Here is a 26,761-nt window from a genome sequence, read left to right on the forward strand (position 1 = left end):
TAATTAACGAGATGTTTCGTAAAGATAAGTAAATACATACCAGTTAACATCTTATTGTATTAGATATCTTGCAGGTGTTTAAAATTCGCCATCAAAGGAGTGCTTTCCATTTCAACCTTTATTAATTTTAGTTTATTAATTTTTGTTTCAACATTTTAATAAGTTTTTTATTATGATTATTATGATGATCGCTTCTTTGTTCGTCTTTACTTTATTTTCTCTAATAGTTCTCCAACAATTTTAGCAATTTATTTAGTTTAAGAAGAAAACAATTGATTAAGTACCTCCAAACATTGCCTCAGCAATATCTTCGTTCCCAGAGTGACTCAGTCGTAGGTCGTGCTCGCTCTAGCTCGTCTAGCAGCCCAGTCCAAAGATGCGCTCGCCCCCTCGCCGGTTCGCAATATTTTACCTCACTTAATGTAGGTCAAACTGATATCAACAATGTCTGTATCCGCTGTGCCAGCAGCTCATAAGCATGGGTTCCTTGGTTATGTCACACGGACAGCACACTTACCCAGCATCTTCCAACTACATCCGGCAGAAGAAAGCGGAAGCGACGAGCGTAAAACGAGGTAGGAACCAACCAACAGCGAAAAAAAAAACTCACACACAACCAACGCGACAATCATCATAACAAAATTCAAACACAAACTTTACCACACTAACTCGGTGGCCTGCTCTCTTGCTCTCCCATTCTTTCTCGAGAGCCGATACAAAGAGCCGGTCAAAGAGGCAGGTTTTGTGCATCTCCAAAATTGGAACGATGCAACAACACACATACTGCCCTGCCCCTCCTCCTACCCATCTCCGAGGGTGAAGATTCAGATGGTTCCCTGTTTCGACTTCTAAGCACGACGACCACAACGACAGCCAACAGCTTGCCGATGGACGACGCAACGAGAAGGGGCAGAACTTCGCCGCTGTAAACTTTGTCTCGTCCAGACGTGGGGAGTGTCAAGGGGTGCAAGGAGGGAAGCCAAAAGGAGGGCGACAGCTTTTAGCATCCAAATCATTACCGTCTGTCTGGTCTGGTCTGGCTGCATTAAAGATTGCGCTGGCTGGATGCAGTTCTGTTTGTTTGCATGAGCGCGAAAAAGGACATCACGACGAGCGCGGCACCAGAGCAAGCTTTGGCAGTGTTGCAAATGGGAAAAAAGAATAAAAATCGGCTACTATATGACACTACATGGTTAGCCAGATACCAGAGAGGAAAGGAGAGAGAGAGGACTGTTCTCTAAGCAGGGTTCCCTTTCCGAGCGCAACTGGAACTGTCTATGCATTCTAAATAAATTGACGATTGGCTGAGACGTCGTCGTCGTCGTTTTGGACGCAAACATCTCTTTCTCCCCCCCCCCCCCCCCACCCGTTTCGACAGCACTACCTACCCAGCTTATCTGCGCTGAAATGGATTTGGTTCCATTTCCTTATAAAATTTTAAACTGTGTCACTTTGCACCAACCTACGATACCTTCCTTCTCGCGGGATACTTCGAGTCCGCCAGTCCCCCTTTGGTACTTGCCTGCGCGTACCGTGGTGCAGGAATCGGATCGTTCAGCGCACATTTTAAACCCGGACAGGAAAGATAATCCTAACCCACGGGGAATGGGCTGGCAGGAAGGGGGAATTGGGTGTTGAGATGCGGCGTATTGTCGTCTGCAATGCTACTGGGTCACGTTTGTAAGGCGAGCGGTTTGTTTTTGTGTGGTTTTATTCGTATGGTCTGCCAGCATTAGGTGGCGTGACAGTGTGCGTATCGACAGATTGATGCTTTACAGCGCATCGAGGGGGGAGTTAACAGAACAGAAAAAAGTTAAGTATTTAAAAAAAATCGACATAAATAATAACGAATTGGTTGTTCTTCTTATTGCACTTGTTTGTCTTGCGAATTATTTATTTCTTTAATTTTTGTCAGGTTAGGTGTTATGTTTTACAATCCACTAACGATTTGAATTATTTTATCATGCAATCTTCTGTTTTCATTACTTTTACTGTTAACACTGCACAACGAATATGATACTGCTCATAAATAAGCTTTTATAGACAATTAATTATATCTTGTAAATAACTGTTCCGTGGTGCAGTGCTAGGCCGTCGTTCTGGTATCATAACAGTTCTGCGTTCGAATCTGATTTACGACGGGGGGAATGCTAGATTAATTTTAAATGGGGCTTTCTCTTAGGTGTGAATCACTTAAAATGTATTAGTACCGGCACAGAATCAGATTTATACACGCGACAATCAAGACAACAGGTCAAACCACTTAAGTCAAAAAAAAGGACAGCAAGGAAATGAGAAGCAGAGAGACACATACAAGTGGGGCAAAAAACCGTACCATCAATTCTGTATTTAAATTCTGCTGTCCAAAAATCCTTTCGTGTGACGTATTTTAAAAAGGGGGCAGTCTGTGCATTTTGGCGATCAAATGATCGAGTGCAACACTCAACGAAAAGAGGATCGATTACCGCAGGAAAGGAAGGAGACACTCTCCATACACCATCACCTCCGCATCATCCACTCTCTGTGCACTCTTTTTCCGCCAAGCAAACCGGATGATGATTGGATCCTGTTGCCCGGCCCTGTTACTGATGCGCATTTATGCAACAGTGCTGACGCGCACCGACACCTTCTTGCGGTAAGGCTCCACTGGTCATAGTTCGATGTGTTGCTGCTGCACCTTCGCTTGGGGGCCGGCCAGACTCGAATGTTTAAACCACATGCAAATGCACTTTCAGTGTGAGACGATGGAACGGTGGAAGTGTCGCTGGCTAGACGGTCACACAGCAGCGAAGCGTACCTGTATCTTGGACTCGCGCACACACACACACACACACACCCCGTTACAGTGTCTATTTTGTGTGCTCATTTTTTCCTCCTATGTCAATGCCTAGCGTCGTCTGGCCCGGGGCTGGGGCTTTAGAAGCATTTAGCACACGCGAGAGGTCGGCCTGTCTGGGGCTGCGTCTTGGCCGGTTTTGTGCATATGTGCTTGCCGGCAGATAAGGTGCACTTTCCGGCACAGCACTGGCACCGACAGCAGAACGGTGTTGGTGATGGTGTCGAATGCAACACAGAAGTAAACTCAACAACAAAAAAAACACAAAATGGAGAAGTAGTGCACCCCATCCGAGACGAAGAAGACGAATGTTGATTGTTTTTTTTTTGCGTTTTATTTGCTCGTTTTTTGTACTGATCGTTCCCCCGTTTCGAAGTGTCCATTGAAGTAGCAGACGAGGGGGAAGGGGGAGGGCTGCGGCCACATGATGCATTTGTGATTTAAATTTGCATTCAGCAGAACTTCCCTGCCCGGCGGGCTGGCTGGATAAAATGTGTGTTAGTAATATTTAGAAAATTGCTTCTTTTTCTCCCTCGGTCTCCCTTTCTGTCTGCTCACTTGATCGTTTGTTATTGCGATCGGGGTTTTTATTTGTTGCTGTGCTTTTTCTCTTCCACCCAGCAGTATATTTTACTCACTTTATTTCACTTATTGTGTTAGGTGAGTTATGTAATCATGCTGATGCCAGATAGAAGCCATGGCCAGTGGCAACACGACGCGAACTGTTTACGACGTTCATGGAATAGTGTATCGTTTTGCGGAAATGCTCCATTGAACTGCTCGATGGTGTGTGTGTGTGTGTGTCTAGCCATTACGAAACGAGTGGGCAGGATCGTATGACGGCATCCAATTGGAATCCTGGTTGGTGGCGGATATCGGGACTGTATTACGAACTTAAAGCGCCACCATTTGGATGATTTCAAGGTCAATTTCAATGTGTTAGTTAGTAGGCATTGTGACTGAAATGATTAACAATGAAATGTTCTAATAAATAATCGATTAAAATGATGCTGCTCTCCTATCAACTTTTACCTTTTCATTGCAATAACACTGGAAATTATAAAAAAAGCTTGATGCTGCTGAGGAAGAGGAAACACACACAAAAAAAAAAAAAACAAACTGTCAACCTAATAAAGGCATATTCAAATAATCGTTTACATTAATGGCATCATCAGTACCATCATCCATTGCCACATGGCCACATTTCCGTCGATTGTCGATCGTCACCATATGAGGAAAGAAATTTCCGGTTCGCTCTCGTTGCACCATGCACGCTGCACCACGACACAGTCTTGCCACAAACGAGCTGAAATGAAGCTGTCCTGACACGGCAGGTAGCCTGTTTGGCGGCTCGCAACATCACCTTCCATTTCCAAATTATGCCCTTAGCTCTCAGAACCAAAAATGAACAAAATGGTACAAAATGAATGAACACGTTTTGCGACGCAGTTACGTCTTTCCCCAAAAAAATAGGGAAGCATTCAAATCGGGTGCAAAATGCAAACCACAGCGACAACGACGTATTAAAAACACTTGTCGTTTCACTTTCCATTCGCGACGTCCCTCCCCGTGTTTTTTTTTCGAAGCGTTCGTGCTAATTATGTTAAATTTGGGCAATGCTACTTCTCGCGTTCCTGTGCTGCGCAGCATCCCCGAGAACGGAGAGCACCGAGTTGATTTTCCGGTTTTCCAGGCCCCCAGCTCATCACGACGTCACGTAATGTAATGCAATGTGTATGTGTGTTTATGTGTGCAATGGCAGCAGCATCATTTGTGGCTTTTGGTCATTCATCGCATCAGCAAACCGGACTCCCGGGTCCCATTTTGAGGCCTTCTTTTTCGGGGTCTCGGCCATGGCCAAGACGGGCGAACCGTTCGCCCCAAAACTGGACGACCGGTTTGCATCACTTGTTAGCAACGATTTTTTAGCAGCCGTTTTGCCAAACCCGAAAACCGCGCTAGGTTCTGTCATTTTCCGCACCTGGGTAATGAGCACGGGATGTCACAGGTGTGTGTCTGTGCATTGCGTCGTCCCAATGTTGAAGGACAAACGGTGAACTGGGCTTGCGCGATCGTGTTTTCGTTCCATAATTGACTCATCGACGCATCGGACGGGGCCGGGTCGGCCTGGGGTTACCAGACAGGATGACTTTCGCATAAGGCAAGATCAAAACATGCCCGGCATTATGCAAATTCGGCCACAACATTCTGCTCGCCTGAGTAATCGAACATCAGGGCTGGGCAAACAAACAAACAAAAATTATCCTTGCAAATCCCGTGCCGTCTGGCTTGGCGGCTCAGGTGATCCTCGGCAGGCGATTCCCAGGCAGAAGAGAATTGATTAGAATTACGAGGTCAAGTCACCTTCTAGCTTGGGAGAGTTGGGATTAGATGCGTGGAGGGACATTCTTACCAACAGTTCGGTCCAGAACCGATTGGAAAGTCAAATGGGAAGACGGCGGGACATATGGGGTTTTAATTTCAATGTTACTCCACGTCTAGGCAGATTAGATTGGGAAAGGAGCATTTTACGGCGGGATCAAAACATGCATGCAAAAGCAACAACATGCCCAACAAGTTCGTTATACGACAACTGGCACGATTGCGATTATCAAGTGGCCACCTTTGGGATGAAATTCGGCAGAGTGAATATTCATGCGTGTGAACGCTGTCTAGACGGTGGTGGCCATTTGTGTAGTAGAATTTTAATCTCAGCTCCAAACAGGGCAGTTGTAGTAAGAGGATCTCGTTATGTACTCTCTGTCGGTCAGCAGGCATGTCGAAGTTCGAAGTAAAGTTCAGCGTATTCAGAGAGCAGCATGACCATTTGGTTTTAGAATGTGACACTTACATAATGCGCCCTGTCTGCCCAGATCTAGATGGTGATACGTTGCGGCGTAAAAGCATATTCAAGATGCATAAGGTTGTTGTCGCATAATGCCCGCTGCAGCGTGTAGCGCGCAGTAAATCCGGCTCGAAGGACCACGTTTTTGACCACTGTGCACGGCGTGTATTTGGGTTTCAAATTCTGTTGACTCTTCAGCTTGTTCTTTAGCTGGCAGCGGTTTGTGTGCTTTTTTTTACCGGGCCTTACTATGCGTAGTTTAAATTTGAGCCTTTACGGTTGTGGAATGTTTGCGACGAATTCCCTTCCAAAAAAACAACTTCTCGCTTTACCGGGGCATCAAGTTCAACAATTACGGCGCGTAGTTGGTGGCGCGTAGCAGTGCTTGCAACAACACCCAGGAACCAAAGCTCACCTTGCCGAACCGGAACAGTGTGTCTGGACGCGTGCCTCAACATCCACGTTGTACGGTGGCACGGACCGCAAGTTGGCGCTCCAACAGCAACATTGTAAAGCACCGGCCTCACCAGCAAAGATGTAATAGGACTCGGTACACTATCCGATAGCTCTGGCCTGTAACCTGTAGTGCCAATTGCCAGTTTCCTCCGTGCTCCGTCCCTCTTCAGAATAGAACTGATCGCTGACATTTAATCCAATCAACGTGACGCGGATCTTCCATGCTTCTACGCCGAAACTGCACCGTGCTCCGGGCCGACGGATGTGTTTACATTGATCAAGACGTGCATGTCAAAGCTATTAATTGTGCGTTCGGGACCGGACGCCGGGTCACGGTTGGAGTTAGATGTAATGGAGGCGCTCGGTACTCCGTACGTTTGGTGGTCACCTTCCCTGGTCGCTCTGCCCTGTACCGTACCCCCAGACATAGTAGGGCGATTGTGGAGGAACGCAAGACATGCTTGGCTAGTTCATTCATTTCATCCAGTCGCTCGTACCGACACAGGTACAGACACGCAGGACAACACGAGGTGCCGTCTGTGAATAGAAATTGCTTTTGTCCCTCCCTCGCCTCACGCTAATAGAGCACGAAATTACACCAAATCACAGGCGAGGGATAAACACGGGCAGTCTGCGAGAGGAGCAGAGCTGGCGGACGGAACACAACCGTCTGTCCTAAGACGCAGCTGGAAACGATGAAATCCCTGCAGTCTGGAAAGGCCTAGGTCGTTAGATATCAAGCAAGACGCACAGACGCAACAATCCTCCCCGGTCCGATGCCGATGGCCTATGATGGGTCGTCCCAAAGTGTCTGACATGCGGGGCGGGGGAGAAGGGAGTATTCAAAGGGGGGCTGGCGGCGACGCGTGATAACTATGCAAATCGAGTGGCCAATTTCTATTAGTTCACTTCTCTAGTAGGCAGTGTCAGTGAACTTGTTGAACCGGGGCGAGTTCATTGCTATCAACTTATTTTGACTGACGATTTTATTTTGCCCGTGGTTGTTACTTTCTTTTTTGGTTGGTTGGTGTGTTGGTTGTTTGTCTGTCTGTTTTGGACATCACAAGAAAGGGAGACGTACCTTTCCTTGGAAGGAATTCGATGTTATGAGAAGCATTACAATCGGAAAATGTGGTTTATATTTTTTTCTGCTAGTTTGTTTGACTCCTTGAACAATCTAATCTCTTATGACTTGACTGGAGTATCATTAATTGCAGCAAAATTTAAGACACATTTTGAAAAAATAAATTCTATCTTATTCTATCTCCATTAACATCAAGAATACATCAATAATATTGTCCAAGAAAACGTACCTAAAAAAGTATCTTTTTCTTTGCAATTCTCAGTAAATATTAAATTTACCATCTCCTATGAGCTGCCGCATTTGCCTGCCGGGGAAGCGATTGTTTAATAGAAAAATATGCGCGGTCACTGCCACTTGCAGCATACGGCACAACCAATTAGATCGGTTATGCTATGTCGCCGTATCCATACCGTATCCACCATCTATACCACCACCACCGCTACGGGCTAGGTCAGGCAAACATCATCCCATCACCATTCTCCCTAGAAACGTCGCTAGAAAGGCGACAACTTGGCCGAAGAACGTAGAGTGATGGCGTGGAGGTGTGAAACTTCTATACCGCGCGGGGATCGCTAGAGACAAATGCCGTTGTCTAGCGTCAAGCGAGCGCAGACACCGACTCCCACCGAGACGCTGGGTGCTGCCAATTTGGAATTGTGTAGTCGTGTAGCTCCCCTTGCTTAAGTATGTGATCCTCGGCACTTCGCTTCGCACAGACACAGAACCCCCTTTTCGGAATCACGGTAACCTTGAAAAGGAGTGTGACTAGTCGCTGGATCGTTCTGCCGGACTGAGCCAATGCACAATGCGATCACACACGTCCCTACGGCGAGACGCGTCCGAGACGCGATCGCTTGCCTAGGTCTAGGCGGCCGCATGCTAGACAAAGCCCTGGAGTGTGTCGCAGACGCAGACGCATAATAGTGTGCCTAGACGACAAACGGTCTCTCGCCAAGAAGGAAGGGTCAGTAAATCTTGTCTATTTGATTGCTGCTACGCTAGACCCGTCCCGTTCGGGCGGGTGGGGCCATATTTTGACGGGAACGATCGCCATACGCCGGCACGATCAACGGCTGGAGGGCTGCTTGTTGGGGAAGGAAGAAAAAGGTTGGCGCATTCTTGCTACGCATGATTTTGCTACGACGGTGGGAATTTACGTACGGGAACTAGCGTGCGTGCGTAACGACTTCGGCCAGCGAGACTGACAGACGCGAGGATATCTTACTCTATCTGTACCATTCCCGTTGGCAGATGATTAGCCAAATCAACGTGTGACTTTGGGTTGGGTTTCGTTCGAGCTTTCGGGCATCTTGTGCCTGAATGAATTGTGCGTAACTTTGCACGGGATATTGGCAATTTCGGAACATTCGTGGTGGTTTTCGGCGGTGCGTTAAGTGTGGCTTCCGGCATGCGTGCCGTGCGTGTCAACAACGGTGCGTGATTGGTGCGCCCAGGTCAATTGAAATCGTTACCACAGCATCCGACGCTAGACCAAAAGAAGAAGAAAAAAAAAGAGACAGAACAAACGGAAAACATACATTGTAATCCACTAATCGGCCAGCAGTGGGACCGGCCCCACTCCAGCAGAATCGCCAATTGGTTGCGACTAATGATGAAATATTTGCTGTTTCCTGTTGTTGTGCGCGAGCTTTTTCTTCTTCTTATTTTTTCGCTATTGTTATTGTAGCCGGCGGCGGCTACAAATGTGTTCGCAAATGACTTATCATTTGCTCCTAGACAGACACCTAAGCATAATCGAGGATGACGCCCGCTCGCCACTCCCCGTCCGTCTCGCGGTTGTGAGTTGTTTGTCTAGGAAAGCAAGTGGTCGCTAAATATTTTGCAGCCGAATTAGGATTGTAAAGTGGCCCCCCTTCACCCCCGTTCTCACGGCAGGGGCAGGGGCACAAGACTGATGAACTCATGCAAAGCATTCGTCCCCGAAACGGTGCAGACTTGATGTTTATTCCAGCGTCGAATTTATACATTCCCATCCGAACTGGGCGAAAGGATTGTAACTGCTTCGCCGAAACTCTTCCTCGTCTGGGTTTCGTCTGGCTGCGCTTGTCACGTGTCACGTATCGCCACATTCTACCGAACGAGGCCGTCCGGGGGGTTCATACATTCGATGTAAAAAGGGACGACAGTGCAGCAACTCAAACAGTGGTAGAATAATTTCAGGAAGTTGTGTACTTTGTAAGCGCATTTTCTGAAAATGTCTTGGTTTTGGGGTAATTTTGATAATGCAGCTTTCGATTGGCCCAAATGATTGGCTGGCCGTTAACGCCTCCACCGAATGTGAAACCGACGCCGTACACGCCCTCAAACTTGTTTTACTTGCAACATGACTGAATTACAGTAGGTGCTTTATGTTTAAGGCTAGAGAGATGTAATTAAACTGATGCTCTCAGAAGGTCTAATGGTATGCATGCAAGTTTCTGTAAGGACCGCATATAGTTAGAAGCTCAAGTGAACCATTACACCAAACCAAAGGCCCACGAAGCTCCTATATATGGGGATATGGAAGCATTTTGGGAGAATTTATTTATTTAAAATACTTAAAATATGTTTCAAATATTACAAGAAAATGTATGTTGATGCTCTGACTAGTGTTACTTCCGATTATTCCAAGTATCGAATGTATTAGCTCTGATAGAATATAGTTCCGAAAATATGCTTATATTACATATAAATATTACATCCTACCTTTTAAATCATTTAGTTTGTTTACACCAAAAGAAATTAGTGTTAGACATCATATCTCTAAATGAAAAGAAATTAGTGTTAGATATCATATCTCTGTCTTAAGTAATGCGGCAAAGCCGTCCCTACTGAATAAAAAAAAAATCATATCTCTGTCGATTAGGGTTTGGTCTGGGATCATTCGAGGTTTGAACCCTTGTCGGGCGTACTCTCTGTTTGATGAGTGTATTTGCATTAGTAAATAAAGATCTCAGCGGGTTTAAATTTGGATTAAAATCAGTTTCCAAATATAGCATAGCATATTCTAGCAGTTCTCAAAAGAAAATTTGTGTAAGGCATAAAGACGTAATTCAAAAATAAGACCTTTAACAGCATACATCGGATAGAAACAAGAATATCTCACATTCAGACATCTGGAAAATGAACAACATAAGTTGTTTAAAAAATGAATAAATATAGCAATAATAAGCATATTAAATTATTAAGAATTGGAAAATTCGATCAACGTACCCACAAAATCTTAAGAACGATCTCCTCCGCACCAACTGCCACATGCAGCACTGTGCTGCTCGGTTTTGAAAATTGGTTTTCTCTCCAACTACCACGTGCACGCTAACAACCCGGCGATGGACGATGGACGGGGGCCGGCAGACGAGATGGGCATAAAAAGCCGAGATTTTCCTTCTACCAGCTGCCTCGATGGAGCTCGATTCTACATCCCGTCCCATTTGCACCGACAGCTTTGCCCGGCCCAATCTCGCTGTGGATCTCGCTCTTCCCTTTTGGGGCCCGAGACCGGCACTTCGTCCGGCTTCGGTCGGCTTTTCTCCCGCTCCTGCTTACGCTCGCAGCACCAGTTTTCCCTATCGCCCGTGCTCGATCGCACCGCCGACCCGGCGGTTCGATTTTCCCGCTGCCCGAGCTTCGCACCCGAGACTTCTTGCGCCCCCCCCCCCCCCCCCCACGCCCAAGCGATACCGGTACGTTCTTGGCAGGCAGTGGCATTTGCATGCTGGCGGGGTTTCGTTCCATTTTTCTTCCGCTCGCGCCCCGAAGATTGCTCCGCTGTCCCGGCACCCTCGATTTCCCTCCTGCACCCAGTACGCGCGCTTTCACACTCACTCGCGACGGGCGTTCGCTCGCTTGCTCGCTCGCACTCGCGGCTGCCCGTCTGTGCTGGCGTTCGGCTCAACGCGAGCCCTCGCACGCACGCCGGCGGCCGCGTTTCGGACCCGGCGACGCTCGTTCGCATCGGCATCGGCTTCGGGGCGAAGCGGTTGCCCGGTTTACCGTATAAATAAAATACCTCCTTTGGCAAGGAATCATTTGATCTTGACGAGCGCAAGTGTCCAGTTCAGCGCGATAGAGCCAACGACGCGAAGCGAACACTTTCAACACTGTTTGCTGGAAGCTGATTTTTGTACTATTTCTTTGGTTTGGTTTTTTTTGAACATTTTTTGCGAAAATTTTTGCTTTTTACTTAGTGGCTAACAGTGGTAAAAAAGCACAATAAATAGATATTGTTCAGGACTATTCAGTGAAACGGGAAGTAGTAAGTGTCACTCCAACAGACGATCGCAAATGATCGTAAACCGATCATATTATCCGCAAGGAGCGCAATCGAACAGAACAGGTTAGGAAAGGCGAGTTCAAATTGAAGTTTAAATAATCAGTTGCAAAAGACAATAAAAACAAAAATATAGTGAAATTGAGTGAGTGTGCCATCCATCCACGGCGCGATGAAGACGGTCGTACCCTTGGGCCTGGTGGTGCTGCTAGGCTTGCTGCAGGCGCAGCCGACGCACAGTGCACCGTTCAATCTGCGCGACCCGGTCGAGGAGGGCCTGGCCATGGCGGAGTCGAAGATGATCGATTTCGAAAACCTGACCGAAAGCGAACGGCTCTCGTTCCTGCGGGAGAACATCAACATAACCGCGCTCAAGATACAGCAGCGGGTGCTGCGGGAGAAGCAGAACCTGAACCGGACGAGCGGACCGCTGGCCATCACCCAGAGCACCACCGATCGGAACGTTTCGGATCGCGTGAAAACGCGAAAAGAGTGAGTATTTGCCAAGTCTATTTGTTTGGTTATTTGTAGCAGCAGTTGAGTAGGAAAGTACCTTGATCAGTCGGGCACCAGGAACAATGTTGGAAATTTCCGCCGCGAGCAAAGGTGCGATATTAGCCAGAGAGACGGTTTTGCCGTGACAGATATAATTAAAAAGTGCAACATTAGTTAAGAGCACATTTTCACCTATTAATAGGTCGACATGCTTTTTTGTTCGCCGATTTGTAACAATTCCCGTCATCGGGTTTTGTTTCGTCGTTTTTTCACCTCCCAAAGGAGGAGGAACTGCCCCGGTGGTTCGATGAAAGCAGATGCGAGTTGGGCGGGTGGCGAAAATTGCAACCAACGTGAATGATGTGTTGTTTTAATATCAAGCACCTCCTTTAGTGCTGATTAGGGGTTACTTGAGAGAGAGAGAGAATTTTTTTTTTCAATTTCAAATGAGATTTGAAGTTTCTCAAAGTAGTTTTTAGTTAAAAAAAAGTATACATAAACAAGCTGGAATATCATTTAAAATACATCAACCAACAGCTTTCTCGAATACATTATAATTTTGTGTTTATATAATAATGCTCTACAATATTTCTAGTCTTGGAATAATTGCATACTACGATTTTCCTTCATTTTGTCAAGTTAATTTGCGTAACATTTTAAGGAATATGATAAAAATGATCATTTACAGAGATATATTATATGGAAAGTGATACTTAGCGATGGAAACTATTGAATTAACTTCTGTTCAGTTAATAAATTGTATTATTTCAAAATGTTCTTAACACATAATGCTTTCTAAATATTTTCACTAGCTAAGTATCGCGATATCGCATTCAACATAGGAAAATAATATGAGTAATTTTCATATAAAAAGGATGTTTTAAGACACAACATCATTTTTTGTGGATGTTTTGGGGAAAAACAAGACATTTTTCATGTTTTAATGGCCCTAAATATTCAGTAAGAAGGCAAATAGCCTGATGTCTGATTTTACAATCAACTTAGGTTGTAAAAGTGTACAATGTACTCCAAAAAACGGTTTATTTGAAACATCGAGAATTTCTGAGAGTCTTGAATAATGTTTAGGCTAAAAAATCTAACACTAAATTTTCTTCTTTCTACGGTGCCACCTCTATTTCGCACCCTGACCATTCTTACCATAACTTCTCATTCCGGCATATTTAATAAACCGAAGAATGTAAGTGTGTGTGAGGGTATGAGTGAGGGTCGCGCAAAGAAATTGTTTGATTATTGTTGTTTCTCTTCCCGTCACCGTCATCGTCAGGAGATAAATCACTGCAAAGGAAGCGAATGTAACACCTTTGGGCCAACCTCGTGTATGATAAAACGGTTGCAGTTGCTTTCTTTTTGCTTTGCCGTTTTGGTTGCGTTTTTCGAGCTGATTTATGAGCAGTTGAGGCCACACACTGGTCGACAGCGCGCTTTCCTTGCACTGCATTCTCGCTGTCTCCTTCGGCTCTCAATCGTCGTCGCTAGATGTAGGTTATACATTTGTTAGAAATGTGACTGGTTAATTCGAGCTTGTTTTCTATTTTTTTCTCCACCTCTTTCGATTCTTTCTAATTGTCATCGCCATCATCGTCTCGTGTCTTTACTGCCAAGCACTGCCAAGAATGGGCTAACGGCTTACAGCTGTTTCTAGATTGCCACACGCGCTCGCTGTTAAACGGTTGCCAAAAATGGAAACTTTCCCAACGGGTGGGGGGATGTTAAATGTACATTCCAACACGGGCATTCAATGTCGAGTACGGGTAGTAAATGTGCAGGAAAAAGGGGGAAACCCATTTCTTCCGGCGGCTGTAGCAGTGTTCCGCGGCTGAAAGCGACCAGGCGACCCCTTCCGTCAATCATCTACGTCAGGACACGGTCGATCATTAATATCCGCCACACGAGTTTGGTGACGGTACTGTACACACATACACACCCTAAAACGTTAACTCAGCTGAATTCACAGCTGATGCGGGGGCAGTAGGTAATATTCTTAGAAACGCAACACGGAGAAAACGCTGTTTCTCACGGCAACAGCCCGCAGAATGCCTTTTCACCGGTCCTCCCTCCTTTCACCGGCAGTGTCTGGTTTTGTGAAACATCAACGCGTGAAAGCGAGCAATTTCTACGAAAACGACACGAAACATGCGTGCAAAGTTGGTGTAATTTGCTCCCGCCCGTGTCTCTTTTTGTTCGCACCGGGCAGACAGAGCGGCGCACGTGGCAACTCGCAAGCGGATGAGTGATGAGTGGTACGCACCCACGCCACCAATGGCGACCGGACGACACCGTGTCTTCTTCGGGCCGGCGGGGAAAGGCATGGTAGTGCCAAGGCCCCGCACAACCATTGACGTCGGTTCGGGTCGAGTGGTTTTTAGCTCGCAGGCGAACCAGGGGAAGGTCCAGCATCGCGCAATGTAAAGTGCATTTTGCGCTGCTGCAGTTCGGCGCGTGAGATCTGGTTGCCTTGTCCGTTTCTTTGGTATGCAGATTTTTATTCGACGATTCGATGCGCTTTCCATCAAGTGCCATCGCACTTGGCAACCGGTCAAGTACTGATACTGACCCATAAAAAGTTCATTGATGCCACGGGTCATTAGCATGTCTCCCTCCCTCCCGCCGGTGGGGCTACTTGAGAAATGGGTGTTCTGCTTCTGCTGCTTCGTCCTGATAGTATAGTGCCTGGCTTTTCTTGAACTGTTTTCAAGCGAGATTAAACGACATCTAACCTACGCCCGTGTGTTCCCTAGTTCTAGCCACAGGGGTGGGAAAATATTGTTCATCTTGGTCTTGGTTCTTCTGCCGTGTTCGGACTCCACCACCCCAAGGGGTCGAACGCATTCCATCCGTCTGGTATGTGACAGTTCAGATGCATTGGAGCATTAAAAAAGAAACACGCTATAACGACCCCGACCTTGGGGAACGAACGCTCCGGAGTTCCATTCGAATGCGCTGCTAATGAAGAGAGCGAATGCGACATCTGTCAAGTGTCTGAAATCAGTGTCGAACTGCCGGCAAGTCTGGTCTCGGTCGAACCCAGGCACCGGGCAAGTAGCAGACTGCATTCCGAGGAAAAAAAACACGGTTGCGCTTGTTGATTGCGCTCTCCAGGCGTCTCCAACGACATCTTCTCCTCGCTCCAAGAGCGCATCTTGCATAATAGCAGCAACGACAGACGAGGCCCCCGGATGATGATGACTCAATGACGGCACTTACCTCAGACCCCACAGGCTCCCTACACTAAATAGCTTTCAGCACACACACACACACACACACACGTATCCCCGACTGGATGCGTTCGGAAGAGTGTCTGTGTTTTTTTATTCTGTACATTTTTTTCTATTCCAACCAAACTGTTTGTGTAGCGAAGTGCACACAGTTAGGAGGATGCTGGAGGAACTGACAAAAAATGGAGCTCTTTTCACAGGGATTGAATAGAACGGGAAAACACTGATGAACACTGCATCTGTCGCCGTCATACGAGATGCGCTCGGGAGTGCGACGCATCTTTCTGACCGGTTGGCCTTGCTACTCGTATCCTATTTGACTGCTAGGGAGCTGCTGGGGAAGCATATTTTCTCGCATGCCTTGAGAAGGGGCTGAGACGCGGAACGTCATTTAGTCGCATCTAGCGAAAATATGGAAAATATGCCGCCGTCTGGATTGGAACCCGTGGTTGCTTTTTCAAGGTTACCGAGGTGCAGATGCTTGGGATTGGGAGAGAGCGAGCGAGCACGAAACCTTCCCCGAATGTGCAAATCTGGGTCTTCGTGTGAACGGTGTAGGTTTGCCAGTGCATCCAGATGCTGCTGCATTTCGCTTAGATATAGTATACATTTTTCCACATACTTTTTCGTGAGAAATATCCCAATACAACATGATCTAAAGGAATGTATTCATTATTGATGACATATTGGATCTCTTGGGCGTACATACGCATCATAAAAGTAAACTCTAACTGATTAGGAGCACCTGATATGAACCATAACACATCCCCTTAGTATCCTTGTACACTTAAGATGACTAAACGATATATCTAGTGCATTTGATTTCAAGCTGAAGGTGTTCAACATCAATAACAACTGATCTTAAAAGGTTTCATGGAATTGAATATTGGATCCACTTAACAAAAACGATGATCTAGTGTAATCTAATCGATCTATTTTTAAATACACGGAGTAATGAACAGCTCCTATGCAAAAGAAGTAGCTGAAAGCTATTGAGAACAAACCCAATCACAGCAATACAAGCTCCTAATTAAAAAGTGGTGAGCTTTGCAACGTTCTCTGGCTGGCTTGTGCAACTCTAGCCCAGTTGTGGGCCCAGAATAAAACCCCAAAGCTAAGCGGAACGGTGGCGGGCAAAGCGGTGCAGCCCAAACAGGCTTGCAAATATAGTTGCAATAAACAGAAAATCACAGTAAGAAAGCGAACGAGCAAAAGAGAGAGAGATGAAAAATAATACAGCCACTGCACAACATAAACACACACACTATCCGTCTAGACAGCCGGCAGACAGCAGACAGGTCCCGCCGCTTCGCCGGTTTCAACGCACTGCCCGCGGTCAGGCGGATTTATTTCGCGGTCTCTGATCGTGTGTGAGCATCGACTACGCGAAGGTGAATGCAAAATGCACCGACTGCATTGCAGCAGGGGAGTTTGGGTGGGGGAGAAACAGGGTTTGCAATAGTTTAAAGAGCGGCTCGGGCTCTCACACGCGCGGCATGATTGGCGGCCCCGGCTTCCCGTTTCGTGTTCGCGCATTCGCTCGCCAATCCGCATGGCAAGGAGCAGCAGCATCCCATCATTTGGTGACATTGTATGTCGCTCCTACTACTTGTGGCAACTATCCATCGCTCCCAAAGCCTCCCCCGGGCCAGACAGAAACGGCCCGGAGAGAGGAAAGATGCCGCACAAAGCATAAGTAGCATTGAGAAGTGCTTTGAAGTTGGATGCGAGCGTGGGCAAAAAGATAGTTTGCCAGTAGTGAGTGGCCTGGCCGGGTGGAGGATAGTTTACGCCCCTCGTAGAGGGAAGGAGAGGACGTGTCTGTGTGTCTTGCGTCTTTAACGTCTTCATCATTCGCACGTCGGGCCGGGTCGTCGGCATTCCGGCTTCCGCACGCCGGGCAGGCATTTTTCCCTCCGCATCGGAATGCAACCGCGCGTCACGCTCGATGCAGATTGTGTCGCGCGCGTGTTTTGCTTTGCTTGCTCGCTCCCCTTCCCGTCCATCCGGACAGGGTGGGTGTTGGTGTAATGTTGTGGGCCGGAAGGGGGTGGATTGAAGCAAGACGCAACGACTAGCCGTCTAGCCGCTGTCTGTGCTAGCCGCAGCAGGCACGACGGGGCAGGGCAATTATAATAATAAATCTGCAAACGTTTTCACAAACGTGAATGAGAACGTGCTGTTGGTGAAACCGTGGGACATAGTGTGGTGGGAATAGCAGGACAGAGACACACGCTTGCGATGTCGATTTTGTCGCTCAAGATGAATGAAGAGGTCGCGGTGATGCCACAAGTGAAGCATATAATTTTATTAAAACTTCCCATTTTTTTTTTGGGTTTTCTTCTTTCTCCTATATCAACCAGATACGCCGAACACATCATCGGTAACATCAAGCACAACATCGAGACGAACCTGATGCGCAACGACACCGGGCATATGGGGGCGGCGACGCACGAGATGGCCTTTTCCGCCGTGTGCGACATGCCGAAAAACACCAACGCGAGCCAGTGGAACAGCGACAACACCTGGAATCTGTACTTCCGTCTGCCTCACAATAAGCAGTATAATTCTGTCAGCTCGGCTGTACTAAGGTAGGTGTGAGGGACAAACCGGGTTGAGCTCATGCCTAAGCAACCAACCTGCCTTCCTTTCACAGACTTTACATGCACGGTGCCAACTCGACTGGTTCGCGCGAGTCGGACAACTGCAAGAACCCGTCGGAACAGATGATTCGCATTACGACCTCGGTCTACTTCCGCAAGAACCGCAAAGGTAAGGGATAAGGCACAAGATTACACAAGATCTAGAGGGAGGTTTTGTACTGAAAGGCGGTATCTTTTTATCCACAATAAAAACAGATAATGCCGGCCAGGAGCGCAAGAAGATCTGCAGCTGCATCACGATCACCCGATCGTACCGGGGCTGGATCACGTTGGACACGCTGCTCGCGGTGAAGGCGTGGGACAAACCGAACCGCAACCTGCTCATCGCGATCGACGTCGAGGATCAGGACGATCGACCGATGCGGGCGGCCGATTTCTTCCGGCCGGCCGACTGCACGGAGGCAAGTAAACAACACAACGGTAAGTGTGCTTTTGCTTGGCTTTACGCTTTACTACCATTGAAACGAATATCTAAGGAAATTCCTTTCTCCAAAAAAATTTGAACTCATCCGTAACGACGCCAACGAGTGGACTCCATAGCGAGTTCCGAAGCATTCAGGATGCTTGTGTCGTTGTAAACAACCTCAGCGCCACTCAGCGGCTCAGGCCTCAAAAAAGCCGACCCGACACCATGTGCTGCACATTCTTGCCGCGCGTACTATTCCCACGTTTTTGTTTACGCGCGTACCTTGCGTATCCGCCGTCAGGTACAGGCCCGGACCAACGGTCGGGCGCAACCAATCAAACGGCACGACCATGCCGCGACACGGCGGTGTCGCATAACGGCTTACGCAGGCAGGAACACTACGCCATTGCGATGCGCCCGTTGCAGGTGCAGCGGTTCGGGGCATTCTTGGCCCCCGGGAAGGGAGGCTCGAACCTCATTCATTCATGAGGGTGTTGTTGAGGTACAATAACTAAAAAAAAAAAAAAAACAAAAAACAATACAACTTCCTTGCCAATACTGACGCCGACCTGGCAACACCCTTGGGTGGCGCGTGACGGAAGCGCTTAGGTATGGTGTTTTTCCGTTCGTGCCGTCGCCTGGTGCTGTTGGGAGTAGTAAAATTTCCAATTTTGGCCGTGTCCGTGTCCGGTAGCGGCAGAATAGATTGCCTACTTGCTCACCGATTTGTGCGCGAACGGTGAATTTCTTGCAGACGGTACGTCTCGCGTTCGATTCGCAGGTGGGGTGGGGCGTGCTGCTGTGTGGGCAGTTTTGGCCACAATAGTGCCACTGCCCTGACTGGTAAAGCTGAAGGTCAATCGTTTTAATTTCAGTTCTTGCAAACAGCAGTTAAATATTATATTTTAGAACATTTTCTACGCAAACTGATAAAGCGGAAGAATTGCTTAGATCGTTTTTCTTGCGGTATGTATACTGGATCGATGCCCAAGAAACGTTGCTGTGTACAAAAACAGTATTGTTTTTTTTTTAAATATATAATAGGCTACACTCGCACGCCTGTTGCTTTGCCAACTTTGTGTTCAGTGTGTGTGTGGTTTAAATGCTGTTTTAAAAACGGTTCCGTTTGTAAGTTGATTAAGAGCTTTTTACGACCCTTCGCTGCTTCGATGTTGTATGCCATTTTGTTTGATGTGTTGATATGCGTGTGTGCGTGTTTTGTTTCCCTATTTTGCAAACCATTTAATAATGCGAAAATTCTGGCTGTCTTGCATGTTTATGTTTTTTTTTTGCCATGCTTCGCTTGATGAAAACACGCACACACGCTCCAATACCAAACGAGCAGTTGATGATCGCTCGTTGGTAAAAATGGGGGTTTTACATTGCACTCCCTGCTGTTTTGTTTTGCTTGTATGTTTTGGAATGTTTTGTTGTTGAGTGTGCATTACTTGTTGTTGTTACATGATGATGTTTTTCAATTTGTTTTTCTTCTTTTTTTCAATCATTCCCAATGCTTTTAACTAATTTATATGGTCCATTGCTCCATCTCACTCTCTTCCCATTCAACAGCAGCCGTTCTTCCATGGACCTATCTCCGAAGCACATATGCAGGGTCCGCTCATGAAATGGACAATGTGCCACAGTGAGTAATTTTACATATTCTATATCCTCTCCGCACTGTTTACTTACAAAACCTGTGTGCAAACTGCCAACTACCCTTTTCCAGCAACCCGCGACTAGACCTAATGTTCCAGAAGCGCATGCATCACAATCATCGGCCGTACCGCAACAAGCACCACTACAAGGGCTACTACCTGGCGAACGATTCCACCGGCAGCGCGACCGGCAACTCGTACGAGCACGATGGCACCGACTCGAAGTGTCCCCGGTTTGTGGGCGAAGACGCCAGTCAACCAGCCCAGCAAACCCACCACGACCATCAACACCAGGCCACCAAGCACAACGGCCAGCGTCCGAACCCACTGTACTACTTGTTTAAGGAGCTGCATGGTCACCAGCATCAGCAGCAGCAGCACGTCGTCGTACAGCACCCGGTGGTGGTAAGCCGGGCGCAGATGAAGCGACGCCATCTGAACCATCGCGCCCGGGACGCTCCAGTTGCAGGAAGTGACGGCAGTGATGAGAGCCGGTCGGTGTCCTCCGCCTCGGTGCTGTCAAGCGAGGAACGCAACCTATGATGTGGTAGCGCTGGAGCGATGGAGCAATACATCAACAACAATTAGACGTGTAAGAGGAGATTCGGGCATCGGTAACATAATGTTGATGCTCGGTGTACGATTGAGCTAGGGTAGTAGGTACTGGTCCGTACCGTTTCCGTAACATGCGCTTCCTTTCTTTAAGTTCCTTTTTTTATTTCCCCTTGTTCCTGAGCTGAGTTTCTTCGTTTAAGGTATAGGTCGTTTCACGCACCGGAGAGTGTGACTCAGAATGCGACGCCAAACTGTAGAGTTCCTGTGCTTCTTAGTGCTGTACTTAAGTTTGATTGATGTACGTGTAGGTGTATATGCGATGTGCTGAGGGGAGAGTTAAGCCGATACACAGGTAGTTAAGTTAGATGCGCAATCCTGCGTGTGCAAGTTGTGTAATGTGGTATGAGAACACACAGACACACACCGATTCATTCATTCACTTTCAAAATGGTTAAGCTTTATACATAGGCAAGGTAGGTTAAAAGGGACGATAGGGCGATCAGCGATCACGCTGAGAGCTGAACAGTGCGCCACAAAAATCCCACAGCCCGATCGAAACGATCGTAACAGAGGATGCAGAGTATCAGAACAGAACAAAAAACAATGTATGTAAATATTCATTTCTCACGCTCTCCTTGCTGAGATGCCCCGCTTTGTGTCACACTGTGTGTGAGATAACGGTGAGGGAGGATAGGATGGAGCGTGTGTTTGCTACGTTCGCGCTATCATTGTATCTAGACGATATTATTTATTACCGTTTTTGTCACAACATTTGCCTCCCTTTAGAAGGGATGCAGTTTACTTTCGTTCCCTTTTTCTTAAGCTGGGAAGTTTTCCCCTCTATTCCCGTGCTTTTGCTTCGCTTGCTCACACTGAAACGCTAAAGCAACTCTGCTGCGGATGCTGCGCTGAAACCAGATTGTAAATACCTAGGGAAGCGAATATACGTTTACTGTTTCTCGTGTCTGCTGTGCGCAGAATAGTGTAGCTAGTTGTAAGAAGTGAAACATAGCAGTGGTTCTTTTACTCCCCGGTTTGATCGGTACGCACAGACGTCACACAGTTCTGTTTGGTGGTTACTGTTGCTAGCAAAAGGACCGATACAGGAGATGTAAGCCGTACACAAAACGAGCGTTAAATAGTAACAATTAATGTGTAGTGCTGTAATGTAATGTAATTGCTAGTTAAGATATAAACGATATCAATAAAATTGCTTCACGAAATGCACGTGGTGTTCTGGTTCGTTGTACGTTGGCCAGTTTGAAAGATTCGAGCAGTGTTTCGAGCAGTAGCTGCACGATGGGAGCTTGTATTCAAGCTGCTGCCTTGTATGCAAGGCAACTGTTTCGGGTCTTTTGATTTGTTTTTCAAGCATCTTTTCCGTCACATAACTTAATTATTTATTATTACTATAGAGAAATGGTAAAAATAATGGACCCGGAACTTAATCCAAACCAGAAACTGTTATCAAAATACTGCTTCACTTATCCCGCTTCTTATCATGCCCTAGTCGGTCTGCAGTACAATAGCGACCACCCCCCAGGTAGCTTGATAACGCACGATTGAGAGCTTCTCCCCCACCTTCGATGGATTGGCATTTGATAACTGATCCAGCCGAGATATTACAGTGCATTTGTAAGTTCAATTCCATTAAGAAGAGCACTCAAAGATTGCGTTCGCTCCACCAAGACCATCAAGCAAAGGAAACTCCGAACGTCGGTGCGACCCTATCAGCGGACCCGACGGTCTATCTAGCAGGGTAAAGCGAGACGATACTGAAGATAGTACAGCGACCTATCACCATCATCATCCTCCCACCAAGCGAGCCCACCAAGCCGGGCAACACCGGTAGCAGTCGCGGGTGTATCGATGCGATACGCACACCACCCACGGGGCCCGGGTGAGGTGAGATGATAAACGAATATTTGAGGCACCGGCACGATTGATTCGATGGTCATTCGGATCGAAGCAGGTGAACGAAGCAGGTCGGCCTGGCAGGGCGCCTAGTGCACATAGTCGAAGCGTTGCAGCATTCCGCAACCCTCAGTGAGGTGAGTAGGAGTGTGTGTGTGTGTGTGGTGGAACGGTGGAATTGAATTGTGCCTATCGTGGCGTGACGCAAAAACATTTCGGAAAGGGGGTTCGCCGCTTAACCGCCGAGCCAACCTTGCCCAGCCCTGAACGGCAGCAGTGGATGCAGTGCGGTTGTTTACAAGTGTGTTCGATAGCAAAACAAAATACCTCCTGCTCCCGGAAGAGGTGCACAACATCAGCAGCCAGTTGGGAAATGCTTTCAGTGTCTGAGGGGTGGAAAACATACGGAAGAAACCCCATATTACCACGTGACCGCGTACGGGTTCCCAAGCATCTCGTTATGAGTGGACTCGCTCATCATAAGGAGCTGGCGGACGGCCCGTGCCTGTCCGAAGCCCTCGATACATCAATGTCAAATCAGCACCCGTTGGACCGTGATAATGCACATAAGCACACATGAGTGTGTCTCTAGTGATATGGATTGGTTTGAATGGGGCAATGTTTAGTCACGTCCTAGCCTTGGAAGGGCGCCTATCGATATAGTTTTCGGTCGCAACACTAGCCACTATTTGCACGTGAGGCAATTAGTTCGATCACGCGGAGAACAACAGGAGAACAGCATGAATATATTAACACATGGTACTTCCACCACAAGAACCAGTTCCGATAAGCTCCTTCACGAGTGCAGTGTACGAGTGTCGCCTTCGAGTGGAGTTCAGAACTCGCTCGGATGGCAAGAAAAACAAGTTTGGTAAGGTTTAATCCAGAGTGAAAGCCAACGAAAATAGCAAGTAAACGGTTAATTCCGTGCAAATTCTGTGGACAGTGTGATCTTGTTTTTTCCCCCCGGAGTGAGTTCTGTACTGCGAAGTAGACGCCATTTCGCAATGTTGATATCAACCTTAATTTCTAATCGTTCGTCCGGTGTTTAACAATCGATTTTATTGTTTGCCGATAACAATCCGTGCGTCCGGCTGGTATTGCTGATTGTGTAAAGTGGTGTGTTTGTTGGTACATATCGTTCCAGGATTATCACAATTCGTAGTGTTGCCCGCCCTTTTTGACCATGCGATAATAACAGAGCGTTCACAGTGATGATCTTCCAGGCAGTGTTAAGTTGGTTCGAATAAGACAGGTCTTGGACTCAACACCAAAAGCACCCGCGGACTGTGACCCGGGAAAGGATACCAAACGCAAGTCGATCGATCGATCTCACAAGCGTGCAGCAATGAGCGGCATCCAGAATGATGCATTTCTCACGGAGATGGAAGTAAGTGAGAAGATCCCTCAAATGGGAAGCTCGAGATGACCGACTGTATCACACTGTTTGTGCTTAAAATCTTCCCCCCACAGGACGGTACAACAACCCTAACCAAACGCAAATCCAATGGACACATGGCAGTGGTCGAGGTACGTACATAGGTGCTGCTTCCGTGCGACGGTTAGGCGATGTGTGGATCGTAAAGTAATAACGCTTGCCGAGGGTGTCACTAAGATTGCAGATTGCATTGCAGACAGTTATCTACGCCCGAAGGCGTGTGGCAAGTCGGGGAGATTGCTCATTCTTTTCTCTTTCCTCCCCACAACATCATCAACATCCTTCAGCAGCACATTATCTTGAATGACATTCACACCAATTAGTGAACTGTTTCAGTATTTACACAGCCCCGATTCTGCGTTCTTCTGCAGGGTGTGCCGTCGATATCTTACGGAAACGATAGGGCACCAACACTGGCCGGTGGAAGCGAACCTCCATCGGTGGGCGGCAAACTGTACGACAGACTTTCCGGAGCCTACGACCGGCACAAGAAACACCTCCAATTGGGCGTGTACATTTTGCTGAATGTTGTTGTTGTTGTGTTCTTCGGTTTCGCTACCAATTACTACCTCGAGTATGGTACGTTGTATGGTGGAGTGTTTGGTCGTTGAGGCTGAAGTACCTGCGCCGGAAGAATACTGGAGAATACATTCCAATGTCCTCTTATCGTTCGACAGAGCAAACGGAATGTGGTATGCAGTGGTGTGATGGATACGGTATGCTGGTACTGCTGGTTGGTTTCGTCTATTTGGGTCTGCTGTACTACCATGTGGCAAAACCATTGCTGGGGCGACACTTTAAGGAGTTCATGGTACAACCTGTCACAAGAATGGTAGTCCACATCAGTAAACCTTGGTAAGTACCATGGATGGTGCAGTCTTTTTGGTGTGTCATTTGCTGAAGTCACACGACCTAAGAGCATGTCCATCGTGGGTTTAAGCCTCATAGTAGGTTCATTAGAAGGTCCAAAGACTAGCTTAAACTAACTACAAAGGTCATTGCGCAAACGTGCAACACGATGATAATGAAGTGGATAAATTACTCATAATAACATTTCTGGCATTTGGCTACCTAAATTGTTTAGTTAGTATCAGTGAGATGGTTGTTGAAATGGAATCCCTGACTTTGTTTAGAAAGCCTTAGAGAGACTTAAATGTATATCCAAAAATACTTCATTTTAATGCTTCTCTCTTGTTTCAGGTATATACGCCTTGGTGCCGTCGCATTAGTGCTGGCCGGTTTCGCCCTATTCGTGTACTTCGAAACGCGTGACCAAACCGAACGGCTTATGTCCCTCACCGGAATGGCGTTCCTGCTCGCCGTCTCCTTCCTAATATCCAAACACCCAACCCGAATAAACTACCGTACCGTCGTGCTCGGTGCCATCTTCCAGTTCCTGCTCGGGCTGTTCTGCATCCGCTGGGATGTAGGTCGTAGCATCTTTTCCTGCGTCGGCGATAAGGTTGCCACGTTCCTGAACTACACCCGTGCCGGTGCCGCGTTCGTGTACGGTATGGTGCTGGTCGGGGACGGCGAGAACGAGTACGCCATCTTTGCGTTCTCCGTCCTGTCTGTGATATACTTCTTCAGCTTCTTCATCTCCATCCTGTACTATCTGGGCGCGATGCAGTGGGTCGTGCTGAAGCTGGGCTGGATTCTGCAGTCAATCCTCGGCACAACCGTGTGTGAAAGTGTGATCGCAGCGGCTAACATTTTTCTCGGTATGAGCGAATCGCCGCTACTGATACGACCGTACCTGAAAGATCTCACCCCTTCGGAGATACACTCGATCATGACGTCGGGGTATGCGACAGTGTCCGGGACAGTGCTGGCAGCGTACATCTCGTTCGGTGCCAATCCGGCTCACCTTATCACGGCCAGCGTGATGGCGGCACCGGGTGCACTTTGCTTCGCGAAGATGATTTACCCAGAGACGGAGGAGAGCAAGACGCGATCGGATAACATACAGATGGAGGAGTCGTGAGTGTTTTGGTCAATCATGTGTCAATCAAAGATAAATTTAACAAAAATAAAAAAAACATTCTTCTCTTTCTAGTACTGACTCCTCCATGTTGGATGCGGCCAGCAATGGGGCCAGTGCGGCGACACCGCTCGTCCTGGGCATCATTGCCAATCTGATCGCGTTCGTGTCGTTCATTGCCTTCCTGAACGGGGTACTGTCCTGGTTTGGGTGGCGCGTCGGCTGGGAGGACGTATCGCTGGAGAGCATCTTCGGTGCCGTCTTCCGACCGCTCGCCTTCGTGATGGGCGTCCCGTGGGATGACAGCTACTACGTCGGCAAGGTGATCGGCATCAAGATGATCGTGAACGAGTTTGTCGCGTTCGAGCGGCTCGGCGAGTTCATCACGGAGCAGGTGATATCGGTAAGTGTTAGTGGTTGAAGAAGTTTAAAATAAGTGCAGCAAAATGATTCTATCTATCTCCTTGCAGCCAAGATCAGCGGCTATTGCAACGTATGCTGTGTGCGGATTTGCTAACCCGAGCTCGATGGGCATCATGATCGGTACGCTCAGTGCCATGACGCCGGACAAGCGCGGCGTCATTACCTCGGTCGCGTTCCGGGCGTTCATGGCGGGATCGATCGTGTGCTTCATGACGGCCAGCATCGGCGGGCTGCTGATGGATGATGCGATTTTTAACGGGTTTGGCAGGATGGGGCCGATCGAACAGTCGATCGCCTTGGTGAACGGTACGCTCGGTGTGCCAACATTAACTCAGTAGCATTTGTTAGGTTAAAGAGATGTAAAACAAGTGTCATTAATAAACCAAACGTAATAGTTTCATTTGTCAGTATTAAAAACACAGTTGTTTTTTGAGTTGAATTGCAAACCCGTAACGAACATTTGCTTTCTTCAGTTGGCACGACTATGCAAGTTCTCTACAAACA

The 26,761-nt window shown here is 47.5% G+C and overlaps 2 protein-coding genes across 5 annotated transcripts; both read left to right on the forward strand.

Moving 5' to 3' along the window:
* The first annotated feature begins 11,254 nt into the window (after positions 1-11,254).
* On the forward strand, positions 11,255-21,728 carry LOC120951354 (protein anachronism). Of its 2 annotated transcripts, none has more exons than XM_040370024.2 (6): positions 11,255-11,983; positions 17,586-17,813; positions 17,879-17,994; positions 18,081-18,305; positions 19,861-19,933; positions 20,018-21,728. In XM_040370024.2, exons 1-6 carry the CDS (start codon positions 11,664-11,666, stop codon positions 20,487-20,489), a joined length of 1,434 nt encoding a protein of 477 aa, XP_040225958.2. In that variant the 5' UTR covers positions 11,255-11,663; the 3' UTR covers positions 20,490-21,728. The 2 variants fall into 2 exon arrangements, with proteins under 2 accessions (XP_040225958.2, XP_040225959.2); XM_040370025.2 differs by having other exon boundaries at positions 19,864-19,933.
* A 636-nt stretch (positions 21,729-22,364) lies between these two features.
* On the forward strand, positions 22,365-26,657 carry LOC120950484 (solute carrier family 28 member 3-like). 3 transcript variants are annotated; one of them, XM_040368550.2, is made up of 8 exons: positions 22,365-22,552; positions 23,563-23,805; positions 23,889-23,945; positions 24,201-24,432; positions 24,531-24,708; positions 25,054-25,833; positions 25,910-26,237; positions 26,305-26,657. In XM_040368550.2, the coding sequence occupies exons 2-8, from the start codon at positions 23,764-23,766 to the stop codon at positions 26,593-26,595; spliced, it is 1,908 nt and encodes a 635-aa protein (XP_040224484.2). In that variant the 5' UTR covers positions 22,365-22,552; positions 23,563-23,763; the 3' UTR covers positions 26,596-26,657. The 3 variants fall into 3 exon arrangements, with proteins under 3 accessions (XP_040224484.2, XP_040224487.2, XP_040224485.2); XM_040368553.2 differs by having other exon boundaries at positions 22,368-22,552; positions 24,225-24,432; XM_040368551.2 differs by lacking the exon at positions 22,365-22,552 and adding an exon at positions 22,588-23,286.
* The last annotated feature ends 104 nt before the right edge of the window (positions 26,658-26,761 follow it).

This window comes from Anopheles coluzzii, chromosome 2 (genome assembly GCF_943734685.1).
Source record: "Anopheles coluzzii chromosome 2, AcolN3, whole genome shotgun sequence".
Classification (NCBI taxonomy): Eukaryota; Metazoa; Arthropoda; class Insecta; order Diptera; family Culicidae; genus Anopheles; species Anopheles coluzzii.